Raw genomic sequence first — 21,401 nt, 5'->3', positions numbered from 1 at the left:
GCTGCTCGTCTGCAGTTTGCTAAAGATCATGTGGACAAGCCAGAAGGGTATGGGAAAAATGTTTTGTGGACGGATGAGATCAAAATAGAACTTTTTGGTTTAAATGAGAAGCGTTATGTTTGGAGAAAGGAAAACAGTGCATTCCAGCATAAGAACCTTATCCCATCTGTGAAACATAATGGTGGTAGTATCATGGTTTGGCCTGTTTTGCTGCATCTGGGCCAGGACGGCTTGCCATCATTGATGGAACAATGAATTCTGAATTATACCAGCGAATTCTAATGGAAAATGTCAGGACATCTGTCTATGAAGTGAATCTCAAGAGAAGGTGGGTCATGCAGCAAGACAACGACCCAAATTACACAAGTCGTTCTACCAAAGAACGGTTAAAGAAGAATAAAGTTAATGTTTTGGAATGGCCAAGTCAAAGTTCTGACCTTAATACAATCGAAATGTTGTGGAAGGACCTGAAGCGAGCAGTTCATATGAGGAAACCCACCAACATCCCACAGTTGAAGCTGTTCTGTACGAAGGAATGGACTAAAATTCCTCCAAGCCGGTGTGCAGGACTGATCAACAGTTACTGGAAACGTTTAGTTGCAGTTATTGCTGCACAAGGGGGTCACACCAGATACTGAAAGCAAAGGTTCACATACTTTGGCCACTCACAGAAATGTAATATTGGATCATTTCCATCAATAAATAAATGACCAAGTATAATATTTTTGTCTCATTTGTTGAACTGGGTTTTCTTTATCTACTTTTAGGACTTCTGTGAAAATCTGATGATGTTTTAGGTCATATTTATGCAGAAATGTAGACAATTCTGAAGGGTTCACAAACTTTCAAGCACCACTGTACATGTCTATTATTATACTATAAGTCTTTGTACAGGGCGGCACGGTGGTGTAGTGGTTAGCGCTGTCGCCTCACAGCAAGAAGGTCCTGGGTTCGAGCCCCGGGGCCGGCGAGGGCCTTTCTGTGCGGAGTTTGCATGTTCTCCCCGTGTCCGCGTGGGTTTCCTCCGGGTGCTCCGGTTTCCCCCACAGTCCAAAGACATGCAGGTTAGGTTAACTGGTGACTCTAAATTGACCGTAGGTGTGAATGTGAGTGTGAATGGTTGTCTGTGTCTATGTGTCAGCCCTGTGATGACCTGGCGACTTGTCCAGGGTGTACCCCGCCTTTCGCCTGTAGTCAGCTGGGATAGGCTCCAGCTTGCCTGCGACCCTGTAGAAGGATAAAGCGGCTAGAGATAATGAATGAATGAATGAAGTCTTTGTACATATCTGTAAATGTAATGAGTCCCGGTGCACATAGGGAATGTACTGTATAATCTGTGCATCATGTTGTCTGTGCTCTTTTTAACTTCTTCCATTGTTGCTTTAGCAGGGCACATCCACTCAGAAATTCCAGATTAAAACCATGGTCTAACATGTGAAATATTTATCTCCTTCAGTTAAAGACATTGCAACTAAGGTGTGCAAAGAACTTAACTGTGGGGAACATAAGAAGATACTCACGTCCAGCACCTTCAATTCAGGTGGAATTTTAAAAAACATTCCCTTAAACTGTGTTGGCAATGAAGACTTCTTATGGCAGTGCGTGGACTGGGAATCTGCCATGTCGAAGACATGCCAAGAAGAAATAACTGTTATCTGTGCAAGTAAGATTGTTGCCTGACATTACCTAAGCGATACTCTAAATTCCATCTAGTAGCTCTTTTTCTCCTTGAGGAATCCTTAAAATGTTTTAATAAGTAGAATCTCCACAGAAACCCATTATTAACCATCCTTGAAAAAACAACAACTACTAGAGGAACCATTATTTCTTAAATAATGGTTAAAACAAGCAATCAGTAGCATCTACTGTGTTTTTTCCTTCTTGCCAGACATGTACAATTGATTCACTTGAGGATTGAGGACCCTTGTCAAAGTCTAAACTACATTTGTGTGTATTCTATAGGAACTGGTTTGAAATCTTAGACTATATCCTGGCTAAATTCTTTTTTTTTTTACACAGATTCTCCAGAATTTTATAATCTCGTTCAATGTGAGTAGAGTGTATACCTGTTGATGCAATTCTAATCAGAGTATTATTTAACAGATCATAAACCTGAACGTCTGCAGGGTGGTGTTGATGCCTGTCAAGGAACTTTGGAGTCCAGCACTGAAGGACAATGGGCTAATGTAGCATGTCAAGAGAGTGATTCTAACATGTTTAATAATGTGTGTGTTAAGCTGGGGTGCGGCACATTTGTCAGTGTGAAACCATGCAATGAAAGCAAGAACACCTGGCTTAAATGCTCAAGTAAGCAGATTTATATGTGGCAATTTGAATACGCTGTGATAATCAAGCTAACAATGATTGAAAACTAGTTTAAGGTCAGTAATGCTAAGTGAAAGCCAATCAGTGCATCACAAATAATTTGACATCAGTGCATCACGAATCATTTTTTACTTGTTTACAAGCTGAATCTACAACCCCAATTCCAAAAAAGCTGGGACACTGTGTAAAACATAAATAAAAACAGAATGTGAAGATTTGCGAATCATGGAAACCCTATATTTCATTGAAAATAGTACAAAGACAACATATCAAATGTTGAAACTGAGAAATTTTATTGTTTTTTGAAAAATATTTGTTCATTTTGAATTTGATGTCAGCAACACATTTCAAAAAAATTGGGACAGGGGCAACAAAAGACTAAAAAAGTTGTGTAATGCTAACCCCCCCCCCCAGAATTTGGTTAATTGACAACAGGTCAGTAACATGATTGAGTATAAAAAGAGCATCCCAGAGAGGCGGAGTCTTTCAGAAGTAAAGATGGGGGTTTCCACTGCTTTGTGAAAGACTGCGTGGGCAAACAGTGCAACAATTTAAGAATAACATTCCTCAATGTAAAATTGCAAAGAATTTGGGGATCACATCATCTATGGTACATAATATCATGAAAAGATTCAGAGAATCTGAAGAAATCTCTGTATGCAAGAGACAAGGCTCAAAACTGACACTGGATGCCTGTGATCTTCAGCCCCTCAGGAGACACTGCATTAAAAGCAGACATGTGTCTGTGGTGGAAATCACTGTATGGGCTCAGGAACACTTCAGAAAACCATTGCGTGTGAAAACAGTTCATTACTGCATCCACAAATGCAAGGTAAAATCAGATATAAACAAGATCCAGAAACACCGCCACCTTCTCTGGGCCCGAGCTCTTTTACGATGGACTGAAGCGAAGTGGAAAATTGTCCCAAGCTCTGATGAATCAAAAGTAGAAATTCTTTTTAGAAATCATGGACACCATGTCCTCCAGGCTAAAGAGGAGAGGGACCATCCGGCTTGTTATCAGTGTGCAGTTCAAAATCCAGCATCTGTGAGGGTATGAGGGTGCATTAGTGCACATGACATGGGTAGCTTATACATCTGGGAAGGCATCATTAATGCTGAATGACAAATACATTTCAGAGCAATATGCTGCCATCCAGACAAAATCTTGTTCAGGGAAGGCCTTCCTTCTTTCAGCAAGACAATGCCAAACTGCTTTCTGCACATATTAAAACTGCATGGCTCCGTAGTAAAAGAGTCCAGGTGCTAAACTGGCCTGCCTGCAGTCCAGACCTGTCTCTTATTTAAAACATTCTGTGCATTATGAAGAGCAAAATATGACAAAGGAGACCCCGAACTGTTGAGCAACTGAAATTGTCTATCAGGCAAGAATGGGACAACATTTTTCTTTCAGAACTACAGCAATATTGGTCTCCTTAGTTCCCAAACATTGACAGAGTGTTGTTAAAAGCGACACAGTAGTAAACATGCCCGGTCCCAACTTTTTTGAAACTTATTGCTGACATCAAATTCAAAATGAGCATATATTAAAAAAAAAACAATAACATTTCTCAATTTCAACATTTGATATGTTGTCTTTGTACTATTTGCAATGAAATATAGGGTTTCCATGATTTGCAAATTTTTGTGTTCTGTTTTTATTTCCAGTTCACACAGCATCCCAACTTTTTTGGAATTAGGGTTGTATTAGACTTATATCCATTTTTCTAAAGCACATAACCAACAACTTGATCAAAATCATGACATTCATTGCATTAATAAAGCTCAACAAGCTAACAAACTAGCAACTAAAACATATTATTTTGGTACACTAACCATTTGACAGATGTGTTTGTTAAACTGGCTAGTGAGTCAGTTCATAATGCTAAGGGCCCAGTCCCACAACACTGGTAACTATAACTATACCTATAGCTACAACTATGATAATACCTCTGCCTGAATTTAGTTCCAGCGTGGAGCAGTCACACCACAACTATAATCCCGACTATAATATCGGTTGGTCCTGACACTCAGGTAAATAAATGCATGCAACTTAGGAATAGTCATGGAAGTTTTTTTCCAAGTAGTAGTACATTATTCCTGGTCATACTGTACAATTTGGACTTCAAAACAACCCATGCACATACTCCGGTGGTTGACATAATACGGATAGGTCACGGACTACGGAAATATAATAAAAAAGGAGACAAAATACGGTGTGGTTATGGAGTTTAATATGGATGCATCAGGGATGCTAATAATTTACAGATTGGTCACGGATGTTTCAATATATTACAGATTGGTTACCGATTTCATACAGATGATGCATCACGGAGAAAAAAAATTAAGAAGTCTAAAACAATTAAATGTTTGCCAAAGTTCATAATTAAAATATCTTACCTGCATTTATATGTTTACTTTTTTAATTTATGATTGATATTTCATGGAAAATCACATATCCGTGAATAAAAGATCCATGCTTTGTATTACATATTTTTATTTTCCATGAATCAATATTCCGTGACTTCATTATGCAACAAGGATGTACAAAAATGCCTGGGAAAAATAGCACATGTTCAGACAATGTCACATGTAAACAATTACCTGACTGGTCAGATGTTTTATCAGATCAGGTCCAGGCCTGGAAAAATCACTCCAGAAGCAATCTCACCAATACGGATAAACCCAGGCCTGGGCTATAGGTATCGTTATCGGTCTGATGTGACCACCAACCACACAAACTGCAGGGGACCGATTTATTTATAATTATCATTATAGTTGTAGTTATATTTATAGCTATAGTTATCGGTATTGTGGGGCCAGGCCTTAACTGAAGGCTTTCCAGTCTGTAATATTAAAATGAAATTGACAATTGTAATAAACATTCATTCTTTGTTAGCCACATTTTCATTGTTTTGCTCTATACATCATATGTCTTCTTTGTTTTTTGTTTTGTTATAACATTTCCAAATTAACAAATTAACAAAGTATAATTCATTTTAAAAATAATAAATAAACCCATGTAAGTGATTTGCAGACCATTCATTTGAAGCTAAGTGTCTCTTGACTACACCATGCCTTTCAGCTCGTGTCAAGGTAGAGCTAAGACAAAGTGGGCAAAGGACAACAAATTGTTACGGGGACATCTATGTAAGCACGAATGGCTCTCCCAGAGCTGTGTGCGTCAATGATGCCACTTCTTATCAGAAGATTGGTGAGGTGGTGTGCCGAGAGTTGGACTGTGGGACCCCACTCAGTGTTTCGCAGGGCTCCTCACCACAGCTTGGACAATTTAGTCATGCTGAATGTTATGGACAGGAGAAATCTGTGTGGGAATGCATCTACAAACATGACACCATTGGCAAGTGTAAAACCATCAATGTTATATGCTCAGGTAACTGCAGTGCAATAATAAAGACATGCAATGTTCACAAACCTCAACTGATCAAACTGCTGAAATGCTGTATATTTCTTTACAAAAGTTGGAACAGTGATGGTAAATAAAAATAGGATAGATTTCAAGTATGGCAACACAATAATGTCTTCCTAGACTTTCCAAAATTCTCTTATCCTCTCTAGTCCAGCTCCAGGCCCTGAGAGCCAACTTCTTTCTCAACAGCCTCTGTCTTAATTTGATCTGCCAATCTCTCCAAAGTCTCTCCGCCAGTCTCCTCCACCCCAGCCTGTCCTTTGTTCTTTCCTCCAGTATTCTCTCAATGCCTTGTGGTTTCTCTTCTGGTGTTCACCCTCTTACCCTTTCCAATCTTTCCTTCAGTCTCTCCCCAGTCTCTCCTTCAGCCTTTTTCCAGTGTCACCTTCAGCCCCAATCTCTCTTTCCATCTCTAGTTCAGCTTCCCCCAGTCTCTCCTTCAGTCTCTCCCTTGTCTCTCCTTCAATCTTTTCTTGACAGTCTCTCGTTCACTCTCTCCCTCAGTCTTTTCTTGACAGTCTCTTCTTCAGTCTTACCTCCAGTTTCTTTGCCTTGTCTTTCCTTTAGTCTTATCCAGTTTACCTTTAATTTACTGCCAATCTATCCCCATTCTCTCCTCCAGTGTCTTCCTGTTTTTTTTTTTATTTCAGTGTCCTAATCTCTGCCCAGTCTCTCCATTAGTGCCACTACCAATTTCTAGATCATTTCACCCAATCTTTCTCTTCACCCTCTTCTTTAATCGTTCCTTCAGTCTTTCTCCAGTCTCTCCATCAGCCTTTCCTCCCCAGTCTCTCATTTAGTCTTTCCTACAGTTTCTTCCAGGTTTCCCTAATTTTCACCAGTCTCTCTCAGAGGTTTTAGTGTCCTATAGTCCCAACCCTATCATTAGCTTTGGGTTGAACATTGGGGGGACTTAAAGTCTCTACCCATTTAGTGGGAACATGCCCCACTGGAGATTTTTTTTCAAAAATTGTTCTTGTTTCTCAGTAATCATTAAGGACTTCTTGAATTGAAATGAACTGAGTTGAATTGAATACTTGACTTGTGATTCCTCTTCACTGACAGGCTCTCTGGTTATGCGTCTGAGCAATGATCTGGATAAGTGTGCAGGCCAACTGGAGGTGAAGTTACTGGATTCCTGGTGGAGCATGAGCTCTGATGGCTGGTCAAAGCAAAATTCAGACATGGTGTGTCAACATCTTGAATGTGGAGCTCTGGAGGAGAATAGTCAACATCGCTTTGTGAAGAGCAACTCACGTATACTGGACTGGAAGTTGGCATGCAAGAGCTCTCATATCTCAAACTGCAGCTTGGAAAGAAAGAAATATAATAAAAATGATGCAGTAGTCAACATCATCTGCAACAGTATGGGATTTAGTATATTGGATTTTATTTTTGTTTATATTTGGAATGTAGTGCATGGTAGCACAGTGGGTAGTGTTCATGTCTCACTTCTCCAGGGTCCCTGGCTTGATCCTGAGTTTGGGTTACTGTATTTACGGTATGGAGTTTTGTGTGTTCTCCCATGCCCAAGTGGGTTTTAGGTTTTTTTTCCTACCTACCAATGTAGCAATGATTTGCTACAATAAAATTGCCCTGAAGTGTGGCTGAGTGTGTTAATATGTGTGCCTTATGATGGACTGGCTTTCAATCCAGGGTGTATTCCTTCCCCAAGACCAGTGGATAGACTCCAGATATACTGTGACCCAAACCAGAATAAAGCAGTTACTGAAGCCAAATAAATGGAATGAATATAGTAGCTTAACATGTCTCAAAATACAACCCCGATTCCAAAAAGTTGGGACAAAGTACAAATTGTAAATAAAAACAGAATGCAATGATGTGGAAGTTTCAAAATTCCATATTTTATTCAGAACAGAACATAGATGACATATCAAATGTTGAAACTGAGAAAATGTATCATTTAAAGAGAAAAATTAGGTGATTTTAAATTTCATGACAACAACACATCTCAAAAAAGTTGGCACAAGGCCATGTTTCCCACTGTGAGACATCCCCTTTTCTCTTTACAACAGTCTGTAAACGTCTGGGGACTGAGGAGACAAGTTGCTCAAGTTTAGGGATAGGAATGCTAACCCATTCTTGTCTAATGTAGGATTCTAGTTGCGCAACTGTCTTAGGTCTTTTTTGTCATATCTTCCATTTTATGATGCGCCAAATGTTTTCTATGGGTGAAAGATCTGGACTGCAGCCTGGCCAGTTCAGTAACCGGACCCTTCTTCTACACAGCCATGATGCTATAATTGATGCAGTATGTGGTTTGGCATTGTCATGTTGGAAAATGCAAGGTCTTCCCTGAAAGAGACGTCGTCTGGATGGGAGCATATGTTGTTCTAGAACCTGGATATACCTTTCAGCATTGATGGTGTCTTTCCAGATGTGTAAGCTGCCCATGCCACACGCACTAATGCAACCCCATACCATCAGAGATGCAGGCTTCTGAACTGAGCGCTGATAACAACTTGGGTCGTCCTTCTCCTCTTTAGTCCAAATGACACAGCGTCCCTGATTTCCATAAAGAACTTCAAATTTTGATTCATCTGACCACAGAACAGTTTTCCACTTTGCCACAGTCCATTTTAAATGAGCCTTGGCCCATAGAAGACGTCTGCGCTTCTGGATCATGTTTAGATACGGCTTCTTCTTTGAACTATAGAGTTTTAGCTGGCAACGGCGGATGGCACGGTGAATTGTATTCACAGATAATGTTCTCTGGAAATATTCCTGAGCCCATTTTGTGATTTCCAATACAGAAGCACACCTGTATGTGATGCAGTGCCGTCTAAGGGCCCGAAGATCACGGGCACCCAGTATGGTTTTCCGGCCTTGACCCTTACGCACAGAGATTCTTCCAGATTCTCTGAATCTTTTGATGATAATATGCACTGTAGATGATGATATGTTCAAACTCTTTGCAATTTTACACTGTCAAACTCCTTTCTGATATTGCTCCACTATTTGTCGGCGTAGAATTAGGGGGATTGGTGATCCTCTTCCCATCTTTACTTCTGAGAGCCACTGCCACTCCAAGATGTTCTTTTTATACCCAGTCATGTTAATGAACAATTGCCAATTGACCTAATGAGTTGCAATTTGGTCCTCCAGCTGTTCCTTTTTTGTACCTTTAACTTTTCCAGCCTATTATTGCCCATGTCCCAACTTTTTTGAGATGTGTTGCTGTCATGAAATTTCAAATGAGCCAATATTTGGCATGAAATTTCAAAATGTCTCACTTTCGACATTTGATATGTTGTCTATGTTCTATTGTGAATACAATATCAGTTTTTGAGATTTGTAAATTATTGCATTCCATTTTTATTTATAATCTGTACTTTGTCCCAACTTTTTTGGAATCAGGGTTGTATGACGTTAACTCCTTCAATGCCCTTGGACAAGTCACGTATGTCATGAAATCTTTTACTGCTGTGCCTTATGATGGAAGAATGTTTTCGGCATTGACTGTTATTCATATGTGCCACTGTGAAGTAAAAATAATGTGCTTTTATAGTGCTTTGATTTGAGTCCCCTTTTTCCTAACAGAGTATGAGCTCTGGTTTCTGCAGGGCGACTCACCATGTGAAGGGAGAGTAAAGAGTAAAACTGGTGTTTTGCAAATATCCATCACCAATGAAAAGGCTAACGAAGTGTGTGCACGAAATCTTTGCGGAACTATAAAAAATTACACCAGCAACATGGTGTACTCTGTCTGCCCTGAAAATGCAACCACACCATTCAACTGCTCCATAAAGAACACAACCACATCAACAGAACCTCAGTTTGCCTATGTGAAATGCTCAGGTAATTACAGTCAGCTATGGTAAAATTATTGATAGTGTGCAAAAATAATTCTCTTAATTTCTCTAAACATAAAAACCCCTCTAAATAACACTACATATTGGAATCAATCCAGAAGGAATAACTGAGAGCTGCTTTATTTGTCACTTTATTGATATTGCTTCATGGAACAAATTCAGATAATTTTCTCAAACACTCCCATTTGGGATAAACCAACATCCGTTAAATGTCTGAATGCACAATTTGCTGGTACATGACAGAAGCATTGCATTTACTCTTGTGACTGTGCTCTCTGATATGCGGTCATGCTTTCAGATGGAATAAAGTACATTCTTTTTCATTTAATATACGCAGATGTATTTCCTTCTTCCCTCTTAGGCTCCATGAGGGTGCAGTTGGAGAACAAGTGCCATGGGAAGGTGCAGGTGTGTTCAAATGAAAACTGTATGGATATATGTGAGGACACCTGGATGGAAGCGCAGTCAAGAATGCTGTGTAAAAGTCTGGGCTGTGGAATGACGATCAAACAGGAGTACAGTGGGAAGAAAGAGCCTGGAATGAGTTTGACCAGTGTACACTGTTCTCAAACAGCTGAGAACTTTAGCCAGTGCAACTTCTTCAAACTTAAAAATCCTTCCTTTTGCCAAAATCCAGCTTATGTTTCCTGCACAGGTAATGATTCTGTTCTCTCTAAAGAAAAAAGAACAAAATTAAAAATGATGATGAGTATTGTACCATTGCATTTTAAATGCAAATGAAAGGGCTTTATATAACAAGCATGACAAATTTTAATTTAAAAAAAAGACAGATTGGTCTACAAATAGGTATAAGTATGATAAATTGAAAGATTCAATGAATAGTGTGAGAAGAATTAGTGTGAGGTACAAAATGTAAAGCTAAAATAAAGCTATACTAAAAGATATGTAATTACTTTTCATCACTTTTGCCCTTGGGATGTTCATAAATGCAACAACTGATCTGAAAACTTTATTTAGGACAGATCTTATCTGTCTGTCTGTCAGAGATTCTCGTTAGTTCGAGATCTCAAGAGTAAGTGGTTGAATGCTGGTCGGATTTATAAGGATTAACATTGAAGTCAGCAGAAGAACTGATGAGATATTGGAATAAACCAGCAAGGTCAAATATTTAAAAAAATGAAATTTGGTCTAAAACTATTCAAAGGTAAGGTGGAATTGTAATTTATTTTATCAATTTAAAAACAAAGTATTTTATGTAATTTGGCATAGATAAGTATCTACGCCAAATCACACGAAGTATCAACCCTGCACTGCGCCTTTAGTACATTTGCAAGGCTTTTGAAGTTTGAAATAAATTATTTTTTAAAGACAATTTTTTAAAATAATCACCTGTGTATTTATACTAAAACAGTTATCCGCCTCAGGCTCAGTGAGCCTTGATGAAAAATAACTGAGATGAAATCTCATCATTGCCTCGGTTATTATTCACTGATATTCATTTTGCCTTTGGCACATGATTGTTAAATAAAGTGAATATGGTGCCAATTTTGCAAGTGGGAAATAGAAGTACAGTACCAGTCAAAAGTGTGGACACACCTTCTAATTCGATGGTTTGTCTTTATTTTTATTATTTAAAAGACACTTCATGTCTTAAAGTACTGATGGATGTCGTTTCTCTTTACTTAGTTGAGTGATTCTTGACATAATATTGATTATTACAGTTGTGGAATAGGGCTATTTACTGTACTTTTATTATTTACTATTTACTGTTTGATCTCAAACACATGAAGAAGGCAAGAAACTCGTCCACTAATTAACTTTTGACAAGGCACAGCTGTTAATTGAAAAGCATTACAGGGGACTAACACTGGATACTTTGAATTATCTAAAATATGAAACATATTTTGTTTTTTAATACTTTTTTGTTTCCCACATAATTCCATATATGTTCTAAATGTTATTTCATAGTTTTGATTGGTACTGTATATAGTACCTAATGTGACAAACTATTAAAATCCATAGTTCAGCATATCAATAACTATTTACTTTCAGGTGAATGTCATTGTTGAACAATTATATAATATTGTGAGCATACTGTATAAATAATTCAAAAATGTCTGTTCTTAATGGTTCCTTTAAATAGTTATATTTGCATATATTAATCACATCATTTTGGCACAGATGACATTTGTGTTACTTTTCAGCAGGAAATATTTAAGTACATCTGGTTCCTAAACATTACTATGTACTTTAAAAATAAATATGAAAATTAATCCGTAATTTGTTAGATATTTACAGTATTGTGAAAGTAGAAGGGCACTCAGTAGAGTGCATACCTCTGCCAAGCCACATATTATCAACATCAAAATCAAATAACTTTAACCAGGATAATACTAAAGCTGTACACCAACTTTCATCAAAATCCATTCACTACTTTTTGAGTTACATTGGGAAAAGTCAAAGAAATCCATGATCCATATACATAACTGGATTTGTATCAAAATCTAATAACTTGTTCCTTGGCCCATGGCCCACCTTTCCTCAAAATTTTATCAAAGTCCTTTCACGACATTTTGAGTTACATTGGGAAATGACAAACTAACAAAAAACAATCAATCAAACAAACAAACAAACAAACAAACAAACAAACAAACAAACAAACAAACAAACAAACAAACAAACAAACAAACAAACAGAGGTGAAAACATAACCTCATCCAAGACAGTTGGTGGAGGTAATAATAAATCACCTGTTTGGTAATTGCCTGGTTGAGGATTCACAAAATGTTGCTCTTTCTCTTCATGACATTTTCCACAGGGAGTGTGAAAGCTGAGCTGCATGACCTGAGAGATAAGTGTGCTGGAAACCTTCAGCTATTTTACTCTGGAAAATGGCAATCAGTGTGTACAGGCATCAATCAGGAGACACAGAATGCCATCTGTACAAACTTGGGATGTGGAGAAGCCGTCAGTTTCAACAAGTCTATCAACATGTTTGACAGCTATGGACTCACAAGCATCACTTGTCAAGATGGCAACATTTCCAACTGTGATTTCTCGAACACTGAAGTACAAAGGTGCCAAGTTGGCCATCTCAACTGCACAGGTATTCACACATTTTACACATCCAACACTGTTTAATTTTACATCCTTATGTGTCAGTTGCTGAAGTAAATCATCTTGTTGAGAACATTTTTTGTTGATTTTCATGACATAAAAATATATATAAGAGGATATTACATGGTTGAGCGAAGATATGAAGTTTATCTTCGAGTGGTGAACATATTCATAATTGAGCAAAGCAAACGAGTGAAAATTTTTTCAACACGAGAAGATAAACTTCATATCTTCGAGCCACCATGTAATGTTTTTGATATTATCTGGACACATCCACAAAAAAACACACAAGTTAATCAAAAGAATTTCAATTTTGAACCGCTTCGCCATTTTGACAACACGGGAAAACAACACAGTCAGCGGGAAAACACTGGGAGTGACATCATCGGAGTGAAATATCGGAAAATATGTCACTCAGATCCACGATGTATTTTGTATGAAAAATGAGTTTTTCAACACGAGAAGATAAACTTCATATCTTCAAGCCAACTTGTGATGTTATTTTTATTATATAGACACATTCACAAACAAAAAAGTACCCAAATTTATCAAAATAATTTATCAATTTCCTCACTAGTGACATATAGAGATCTGTCATGGTTTTGGCTCTCAATTTCCCAGATGTAGCTTGTATGAAAAATACCAGCAACAGGGTTATGGGTGTCGAAGGCTCATTGATTTGCATGGGGCAGGAAGGCTAGCCCATATGGTCCAATCCCACAGAAGAGCTACTGTAGCACAAACTGATAAAGTTAATGCTGACACCTTTCTGTTTTAGCAAGTATTAAATGTTTCAGCAGTTTGTGCTACAGTAGCTCTTCTGTTGCATTGGACCATATGGGCTAGCCTTCATGCCCCATGCAAATCACATCAATGAGCCTTCGACACCCATGACCCTGTCACCAGTTCACTGGTTATCCCTCCTAGGACCACTTTTGGCCGGTACTAACCACTGCATACCAGGAACACCCCACAAGATGTGCCATTTTGAAGATGCTCAGACCCAGTCATCTATCCATCACACTTTAGCCCTTGTCAGCATTACTCAGTGCCCATTTTCCTTGCTTCCAACACATCAACTTCAAGAACTGACTGTTCTCTTGCTGCCTAATATATCCCACACCTTGACAGGTGCCACTGTAATGAGATTATCAGTGTTATTCACTTCACCTGTCAGTGTTTTTTAATGTTATGGCTGATCAGTGTATTTAACCCAGTTTCGGAGATTCATCTTATTTCTCCAGTCATAAATTTACCTTCACAGATAGTTCCATTATTGCTTGGAGGACAACACTCAGCCCAATCACTTTCAGTTGTCTGGTAAAAGTTTCTTTAAGAAAACATGACTAAATAAAAATCTAAATATCTGAATCCACACTTTATTTACTCATATCTTCTTGTACTCCTTGTAATACTTATGCTGGAATATGCTGACACCCAACAATTTCCATGGCTTTTTGTAGCACTTCCTGCTACCTTCAAAAATGTTCTGAAGAACCAGGAGGCTCAAGAAGGAAACAGCATTCTGACTGTTCTCTTGCTGCCTAATATATCCCACGCCTTGACAGGTGCCACTGTAATGAGATTATCAATGTTATTCACTTCACTTGTCAGTGGTCTTAATGTGATGGCTGATCGGTGTATGCTAGTCCATATGAAAAACTATGGCAGGCCCAAAAAGAAATCTATACAGCAAACATTGATATTTATGAAAAGAACATTTTTCCTGTATTTTGTTTCTTTAGTTCTTTAGTACACTCACAAAATAAGTATATAAACCTTTTGCGCCAAAAGTTGGTCCCCCTAAGCTTGTACTTCCTATGTTTCCAATGAATTGTTGAGTAATTTTGTAAATCGATGGCATACCCTTAATGTATTTCAAGATTTCACAAACTACACCAAATTCTATACAGATGCAACCATCCCTGAAAGATGTGTCCTTAGTGTTTATTTTGCTTCTCAGAATGGAGAAGGCTGCTCCTCACCAGCACTAAAACCGCTTGTACGGGGAAAGTCTACCTCCAGAATCAATCAGGCCTCAACACAGTGAGCAGTGATGGTTGGAGTGAAACGGAACATAATAAGCTGTGTAACTATCTGGAGTGTGGGAATGTTTCTGAAACTGTGGATGAAGAACATATGAATAAAGCACAGCCTTGCTGGGGCAGGAGCTACAATTGCTCAGGGAACCCCAAAAACATCTGGGAATGTGAGAAGGACAAGGCACCTGTGGAGAAGCGTCATCTCCACATCAACTGTACTGGTAAGGGTAATCTTTACTGCAACAGTTTTGAGCTTTTCAAGATAGTGTTACTGTTCACAAGTTTAATTCTTGACCAAAAATTTGTAGATTTATAGAGTATTGGAGATCTGATGACGGACTCTGAATTCTTATATTTAAATTGGGTTAATATTTATAAGGCACTGAGAAAACCTGAAAGTTTCCATTTCAATACTGTTTAAAAAGCTACCAAAATTCGTAGACCACTGCTGTCATTTATGTCGTTCTCTTTGGTTTTATACTTACTATATGTTTTTCATCTTGTCTCGTCTTCATCCGCTTATCCGGGGTCGGGTCGCGGAGGCAGCAGTCAGAGCATGGAAGCCCAAACTTCCCTTTCCCCAGACACCTCAGCCAGCATCTCAGGAAGAACAGCGAGGCGTTCCCAGGCCAGCCAAGAGACATAGTCCCTCCAGCGTGTCCTGGGTCTTCCCTGGGGCCTCCTCCCAGGGGGACATGCCTGGAACACCTCCCAAGGGAGGCATCCAGGAGGCATCCAAAGAGATGCCTGAGCCACCTTAGCTGATTCCTCTCGATGTGGAGGAGCAGCGGCTCTACTCCGAGCTCCTCCCGAGTGACTGTGCTTCTCACCCTATCTCTATGGGAGCGCCCAGCCACCCTGCGAAGGAAACTCATTTCGGCCACTTGTATCCGCAATCTTGTTCTTTTGGTCATTACCCAAAGCTCATGACCATAGGTGAGAGTCGGAACTTAGATAGACTGGTAAATCGAGAGCTTCGCCTTTTGGCTCAGCTCCTTCTTCACCACGACGGACCAGTAAAGCGACCGCATCACTGTGGAGGCTGCACCGATCCACCTGTTGATCTCATGCTCTATCCTTCCCTCACTCATGAACAAGATCCTGAGATACTTAAACTCCTCCACTTGAGGCAGGACTTCTCCACCAACCTGGAGAGAGCAAGCCACCCTTTTCTGGTCGAGAACCATGGCCTCGGACTTGGAGGTGCTGATTCTCATCCCAGCTGCTTCACACTCAACTGCAAACTGCCCCAGTGCATGCTGAAGGTCCTGGTTTGAAGAAGCCAACAGGACAACATCATCCGCAAAAAGCAGAGATGAAATCCTGTGGTTCCCAAACAGGATTCCTTCTGGCCCTTGGCTGCAGCTAGAAATTCTGTCCATAAAAATTATGAACAGAACCGGTGACAAAGGGCAGCCCTGCCGGAGTCCAACATGCACTGGGAACAGGTCTGACTTACTGCCGGCGATGCGAACCAGACTCCTGCTCCGTTCGTACAGGGACCGGACAGCCCTTAGCAAAGAGCCCCGAACCCCATACTCCCAAAGCACCCCCCACAGAATACCACGAGGGACACGGTCGAATGCCTTCTCCAGATCCACAAAGCACATGTGGACTGGTTGGGCAAACTCCCATGAACCCTTGAGCACCCTATGAAGGGTATAGAGCTGGTCCAGTGTTCCACGACCAGGACAAAAACTGCATTGTTCCTCCTGGATCCAAGGTTCGACTATCGGCTGAATTCTCCTCTCCAGTACCCTGGAGTAAACCTTCCCGGGGAGGCTGAGAAGTGTGATTCCCCTATAATTGGAGCATACTCTCTGGTCCCCTTTCTTAAAAAGAGGGACCACCACCCCAGTCTGCCACTCCAGAGGCACTGTCCCTGACTGCCATGCGATGTTGCAGAGGCATGTCAGCCAAGACAGCCTCACAACATCCAGAGACTTGAGATACTCAGGGCGGATCTCATCCACCCCCGGTGCCTTGCCACCGAGGAGCTTGCAAACCACCTCAGTGACTTCGGCTTGGGTAATGGCCGAGTCCACCTCTGAGACATCAGCCTCTGCTTCCTCAATGGAAGATGTGATGGTGGGATTGAGGAGATCCTCAAAGTATTCCTTCCACCTCCCGACAATGTCCCCAGTCAAGGTCAACAGCTCCCCACCCACACTGTAAACAGTGTTGGCAGAGTACTGCTTCCCCCTCCTGAGGCACCAGATGGTTTGCCAGAATTTCTTCAAGGCCGACCGATAGTCCTCCTCCATGGCCTCACCGAACTCCTCCCAGTTCCGAGTTTTTGCCTCTGCAACTGCCTGAGCTGTGGCACGCCTGGCCTGCCGATACCCATCAGCTGCCTCAGAAGTCCTGGAGGCCAACATGGCCTGATAGGACTCCTTCTTCAGCTTGACGGCATCCCTTACTTCCGGTGTCCACCACCGGGTTCGGGGATTGCCACCACGACAGGCACCGGAGACCTTGCGGCCACAGCTCCGAACAGCCGCTTCTACAATGGAGGTAGAGAAGATAGTCCACTCAAACTCAATGCCCCCCACCTCCCTTTGAAGCTGGGAGAAGCTCTCTCGGAGGTGGGAGTTAAAGACCTCCCCGACAGAGTGCTTGGCCAGATGTTCCTAGCAGACCCTCACCATACATTTGGGTCTGCCAGGTCTGTCCAGCTTCCTCCTCTGCCAGCAGATCCAGCTCACCACTAGGTGGTGATCAGTTGACAGCTCAGCCCCTCTCTTCACCCGAGTGTCCAAGACATAGGGCCAGAGATCAGATGAAACGACAACAAAGTCGATCATCGATCTCCGACCTCAGGTGTCCTGGGGCCATATGCACTTATGGACACCCCTATGCTCGAACATGGTGTTCGTTATGGACAAACCATGACTAGCACAGAAGTCCAATAATAAAACACCACTCGGGTTCAGATCAGGGAGGCCGTTCCTCCCAATCACGCCCCTCCAGGTGTCACTGTCATTAGCCACGGGAGCATTGAAGTCCCCCAGTAGAACAATGGAGTCCCCAGTCTGATCACCTCTCAGTACCTCTTCTAGGGACTCCAAGAAGGCCAGATACTCTATACTGCTATTTGGCCCATAGGCACAAACAACAGCAAGAGCCCTCTCCCCGATCCAAAGGCACAGAGAGGCGACCCTCTCGTTCACTGTGGTAAACTCCAACACATGGCAGCTGAGCTGGGGAGCTATAAGCAAGCCCACACCAGCCTGCTGCCGCTCACCATGGGCGAGTCCAGAGAAGTGGAGAGTCCAGCCCCTCTCGAGGAGCTGGGTTCCGGAGCCCAAGCTATGCGTGGAGGTGAGCCTGACTATCTCTAGCCGGTACCTCTCAATCTTCCGCACAAGCTCAGGCTCTTCCCCCCCAGTGAAGTGACATTCCATGTCCCAACAGCTAGCCGCTGTGTTCGAGGATCAGGTCGTCGAGGCCCCTGCCTTCGACTGCCGCCCAATCCACACTGCACTGGCCCCCTACGGCTACCTCTGTGGGTGGTGAACCCACAGGAGGTCCGGCCCACGTCACTGCTATATGTTTCTTTTGTTTTGTTTTTACTTTTACCACAGCACTGCTGAATTCTGAAATACTGACTGGTGTAAAGATGTTGATTAATTTCCTAGAATAAAGCTCTGCCTGCAAAGACAAATCATCTGTTTATATTATATTATATATTTTCAAATACATTATTATTTCTAGCCCTGTGATGACCTGGCGACTTGTCCAGGGTGTACCCCGCCTTTCGCCTGTAGTCAGCTGGGATATGCTCCAGCTTGCCTGTGACCCTGTAGAAGGATAAAGCGGCTAGAGATAATGAGATGAGATGAGATTATTATTTCTGGGGCAGCACGGTGGTGTAGTGGTTAGCGTTGTTGCCTCACAGCAAGAAGGTCCAGGTTCGAGCCCTGTGGCTGGCGAGGGCCTTTCTGTGTGGAGTTTGCATGTTCTCCCTGTGTCTGTGTGGGTTTGCTCCGGTTTCCCCCGCAGTCCAAAGACATGCAGGTTAGGTTAACTGGTGACTCTAAACTGACCGTACAGTGGTGCTTGAAAGTTTGTGAACCCTTTAGAATTTTCTATATTTCTGCAGAAATATGACCTAAAACATCATCAGATTTTCACACAAGTCCTAAAAGTAGATAAAGAGAACCCAGTTAAACAAATGAGACAAAAATATTATACTTGGTCATTTATTTATTGAGGAAAATGATCCAATATTACATATCTGTGAGTGGCAAAAGTATGTGAACCTCTAGGATTAGCAGTTAATTTGAAGGTGAAATTAGAGTCAGGTGTTTTCAATCAATGGGATGACAATCAGGTGTGAGTGGGCACCCTGTTTTATTTAAAGAACAGGGATCTATCAAAGTCTGATCTTCACAACACGTTTGTGGAAGTGTATCATGGCACGAACAAAGGAGATTTCTGAGGACCTCAGAAAAAGCGTTGTTGATGCTCATCAGGCTGGAAAAGGTTACAAAACCATCTCTAAAGAGTTTGGACGCCACCAATCCACAGTCAGACAGATTGTGTACAAATGGGGGAAATTCAAGACCATTGTTACCCTCCCCAGGAGTGGTCGACCAATAAAGATCACTCCAAGAGCAAGGCGTGTAATAGTCGGCGAGGTCACAAAGGTCCCCAGGGTAACTTCTAAGCAACTGAAGGCCTCTCTCACATTGGCTAATGTTAATGTTCATGAGTTCACCATCAGGAGAACACTGAACAACAATGGTGTGCATGGCAGGGTTGCAAGGAGAAAGCCACTGCTCTCCAAAAAGAACATTGCTGCTTATCTGCAGTTTGCTAAAGATCATGTGGACAAGCCAGAAGGCTATTGGAAAAAATGTTTTGTGGACGGATGAGACCAAAATAGAACTTTTTGGTTTAAATGAGAAGCGTTATGTTTGGAGAAAGGAAAACACTGCATTCCAGCATAAGAACCTTATCCCATCTGTGAAACATGGTGGTGGTAGTATGATGGTTTGGGCCTGTTTTGCTGCATCTGGGCCAGGACGGCTTGCCATCATTGATGGAACAATGAATTCTGAATTATACCAGCAAATTCTAAAGGAAAATGTCAGGACATCTGTCCATGAACTGAATCTCAAGAGAAGGTGGGTCATGCAGCAAGACAACGACCTTAAGCACACAAGTCATTCTACCAAAGAATGGTTAAAGAAGAATAAAGTTAATATTTTGGAATGGCCAAGTCAAAGTCCTGACCTTAAACCAATTGAAATGTTGTGGAAGGACCTGAAGCGAGCAGTTCATGTGAGGAAACCCACCAACATCCCAGAGTTGAAGCTGTTCTGTACGGAGGAATGAGCTAAAATTCCTCCAAGCCGGTGTGCAGGACTGATCAACAGTTACCGCAAACGTTTAGTTGCAGTTATTGCTGCACAAGGGGGTCACACCAGATACTGAAAGCAAAGGTTCACATACTTTTGCCACTCACAGATATGGAATATTGGATCATTTTCCTCAATAAATAAATGACCAAGTATAATATTTTTGTCTCATTTGTTTAACTGGGTTCTCTTTATCTACTTTTAGGACTTGTGTGAAAATCTGACAATGTTTTAAGTCATATTTATGCAGAAATATAGAAAATTCTAAAGGGTTCACAAACTTTCAAGCACCACTGTAGGTGTGAGTGTGAATAGTTGTCTGTGTCTATGTGTCAACCCTGTGATGACCTGGTGACTTGTCCAGGGTGTACCCTGCCTTTCGCCCGTAGTCAGCTGGGATAGGCTCCAGCTTGCCTGCGACCCTGTAGAACAGGATAAAGCGGCTAGAGATGAAATGAGATGAGATTATTATTTCTCTCATAGCAACTTACACAGATTCTCCAACTTCTGTGCATTTAGCATTTTTGGAAGGAGTCTCCAGTGTGAGTGCTTCATAGCAGTCAACAGTAAAGCTGTAATTTTGAAATTTTCCATGACAGAAACATCTTAAGGATTGAAGACTTGAAGTTTTTTTCCCTTCCCCCCTGTAACATGACAAACTGTATTGGGTGGCACAGAGGTGTAGTGGTTAAGCACTGTTGCCTCACAGCAAGAAGGTCCTGGGTTTGAGCCCAGCGGCCTACGAGGGCATTTCTGTGTGGAGTTTGCATGTTGCCTGTGTGGGTTTCCTCACGGTGCTCCGGTTTCCCCCACAGTCCAATGACATGCAGGTTAGGTTAATTGGTGGCTCTAAATTGACCATAGGTGTGAATGGTTGTTTGTGTCTACAGTATGTGTCAGCCCTGTGATGACCTGGTGACTTGTTCAGTGTGTACCCCGCCTCTTGCCCATAGTCAGCTGGGCTAGGCTCCAGCTTGCCTGCGACCCTGCACAGGATAACCGGCTACAGATAATGGATGGATAGACAAACTGTATTTATTTTTGCTCTTGACCTCAGAGGTTTAACTAAAAGACAGAGGTAAAAGAGAGGCCAGTGGTGTCAGGGTGCAGGCACTTATGGATGCAAATGCAGGAGAGAGCAGGTGCGTCACAAACTATAAATAAAGCCAAATCAGGAAACTGGAGATGTAGTCAGGGACGGGAAAGGGTCAGTCAATCAGTGAGCAGAATATCAGAGATCAGGCAAGAGAACGAAGTCAGAAATAAATATAAACATTGTTCAATAACGGGAAGTCAGGCAGATAGTCAAATGGCTCGGTAAATTCAGGCAA

At 41.4% G+C, this 21,401-nt stretch overlaps 1 protein-coding gene across 2 annotated transcripts in view; it reads left to right on the top strand.

Moving 5' to 3' along the window:
• Positions 1-21,401, top strand: part of LOC132893350 (scavenger receptor cysteine-rich type 1 protein M160-like) — a 77,196-nt gene that overhangs the window by 20,832 nt on the left and 34,963 nt on the right. For both annotated transcript variants that reach the window (XM_060932395.1, XM_060932393.1), the window contains exons 4-11: positions 1,457-1,663; positions 2,104-2,307; positions 5,411-5,719; positions 6,821-7,120; positions 9,317-9,574; positions 9,950-10,243; positions 12,367-12,654; positions 14,629-14,928. In XM_060932395.1, the coding sequence (XP_060788378.1) occupies positions 1,457-1,663; positions 2,104-2,307; positions 5,411-5,719; positions 6,821-7,120; positions 9,317-9,574; positions 9,950-10,243; positions 12,367-12,654; positions 14,629-14,928 (2,160 nt within the window). The remainder of the gene's footprint in view (positions 1-1,456; positions 1,664-2,103; positions 2,308-5,410; positions 5,720-6,820; positions 7,121-9,316; positions 9,575-9,949; positions 10,244-12,366; positions 12,655-14,628; positions 14,929-21,401) is intronic.

The sequence above is a fragment of the Neoarius graeffei genome, chromosome 10 (genome assembly GCF_027579695.1).
Source record: "Neoarius graeffei isolate fNeoGra1 chromosome 10, fNeoGra1.pri, whole genome shotgun sequence".
Taxonomy (NCBI): domain Eukaryota; kingdom Metazoa; phylum Chordata; class Actinopteri; order Siluriformes; family Ariidae; genus Neoarius; species Neoarius graeffei.
Note: the sequence above shows the minus strand (reverse complement) of the source record. Positions and strands in the feature narration are given on the sequence as shown.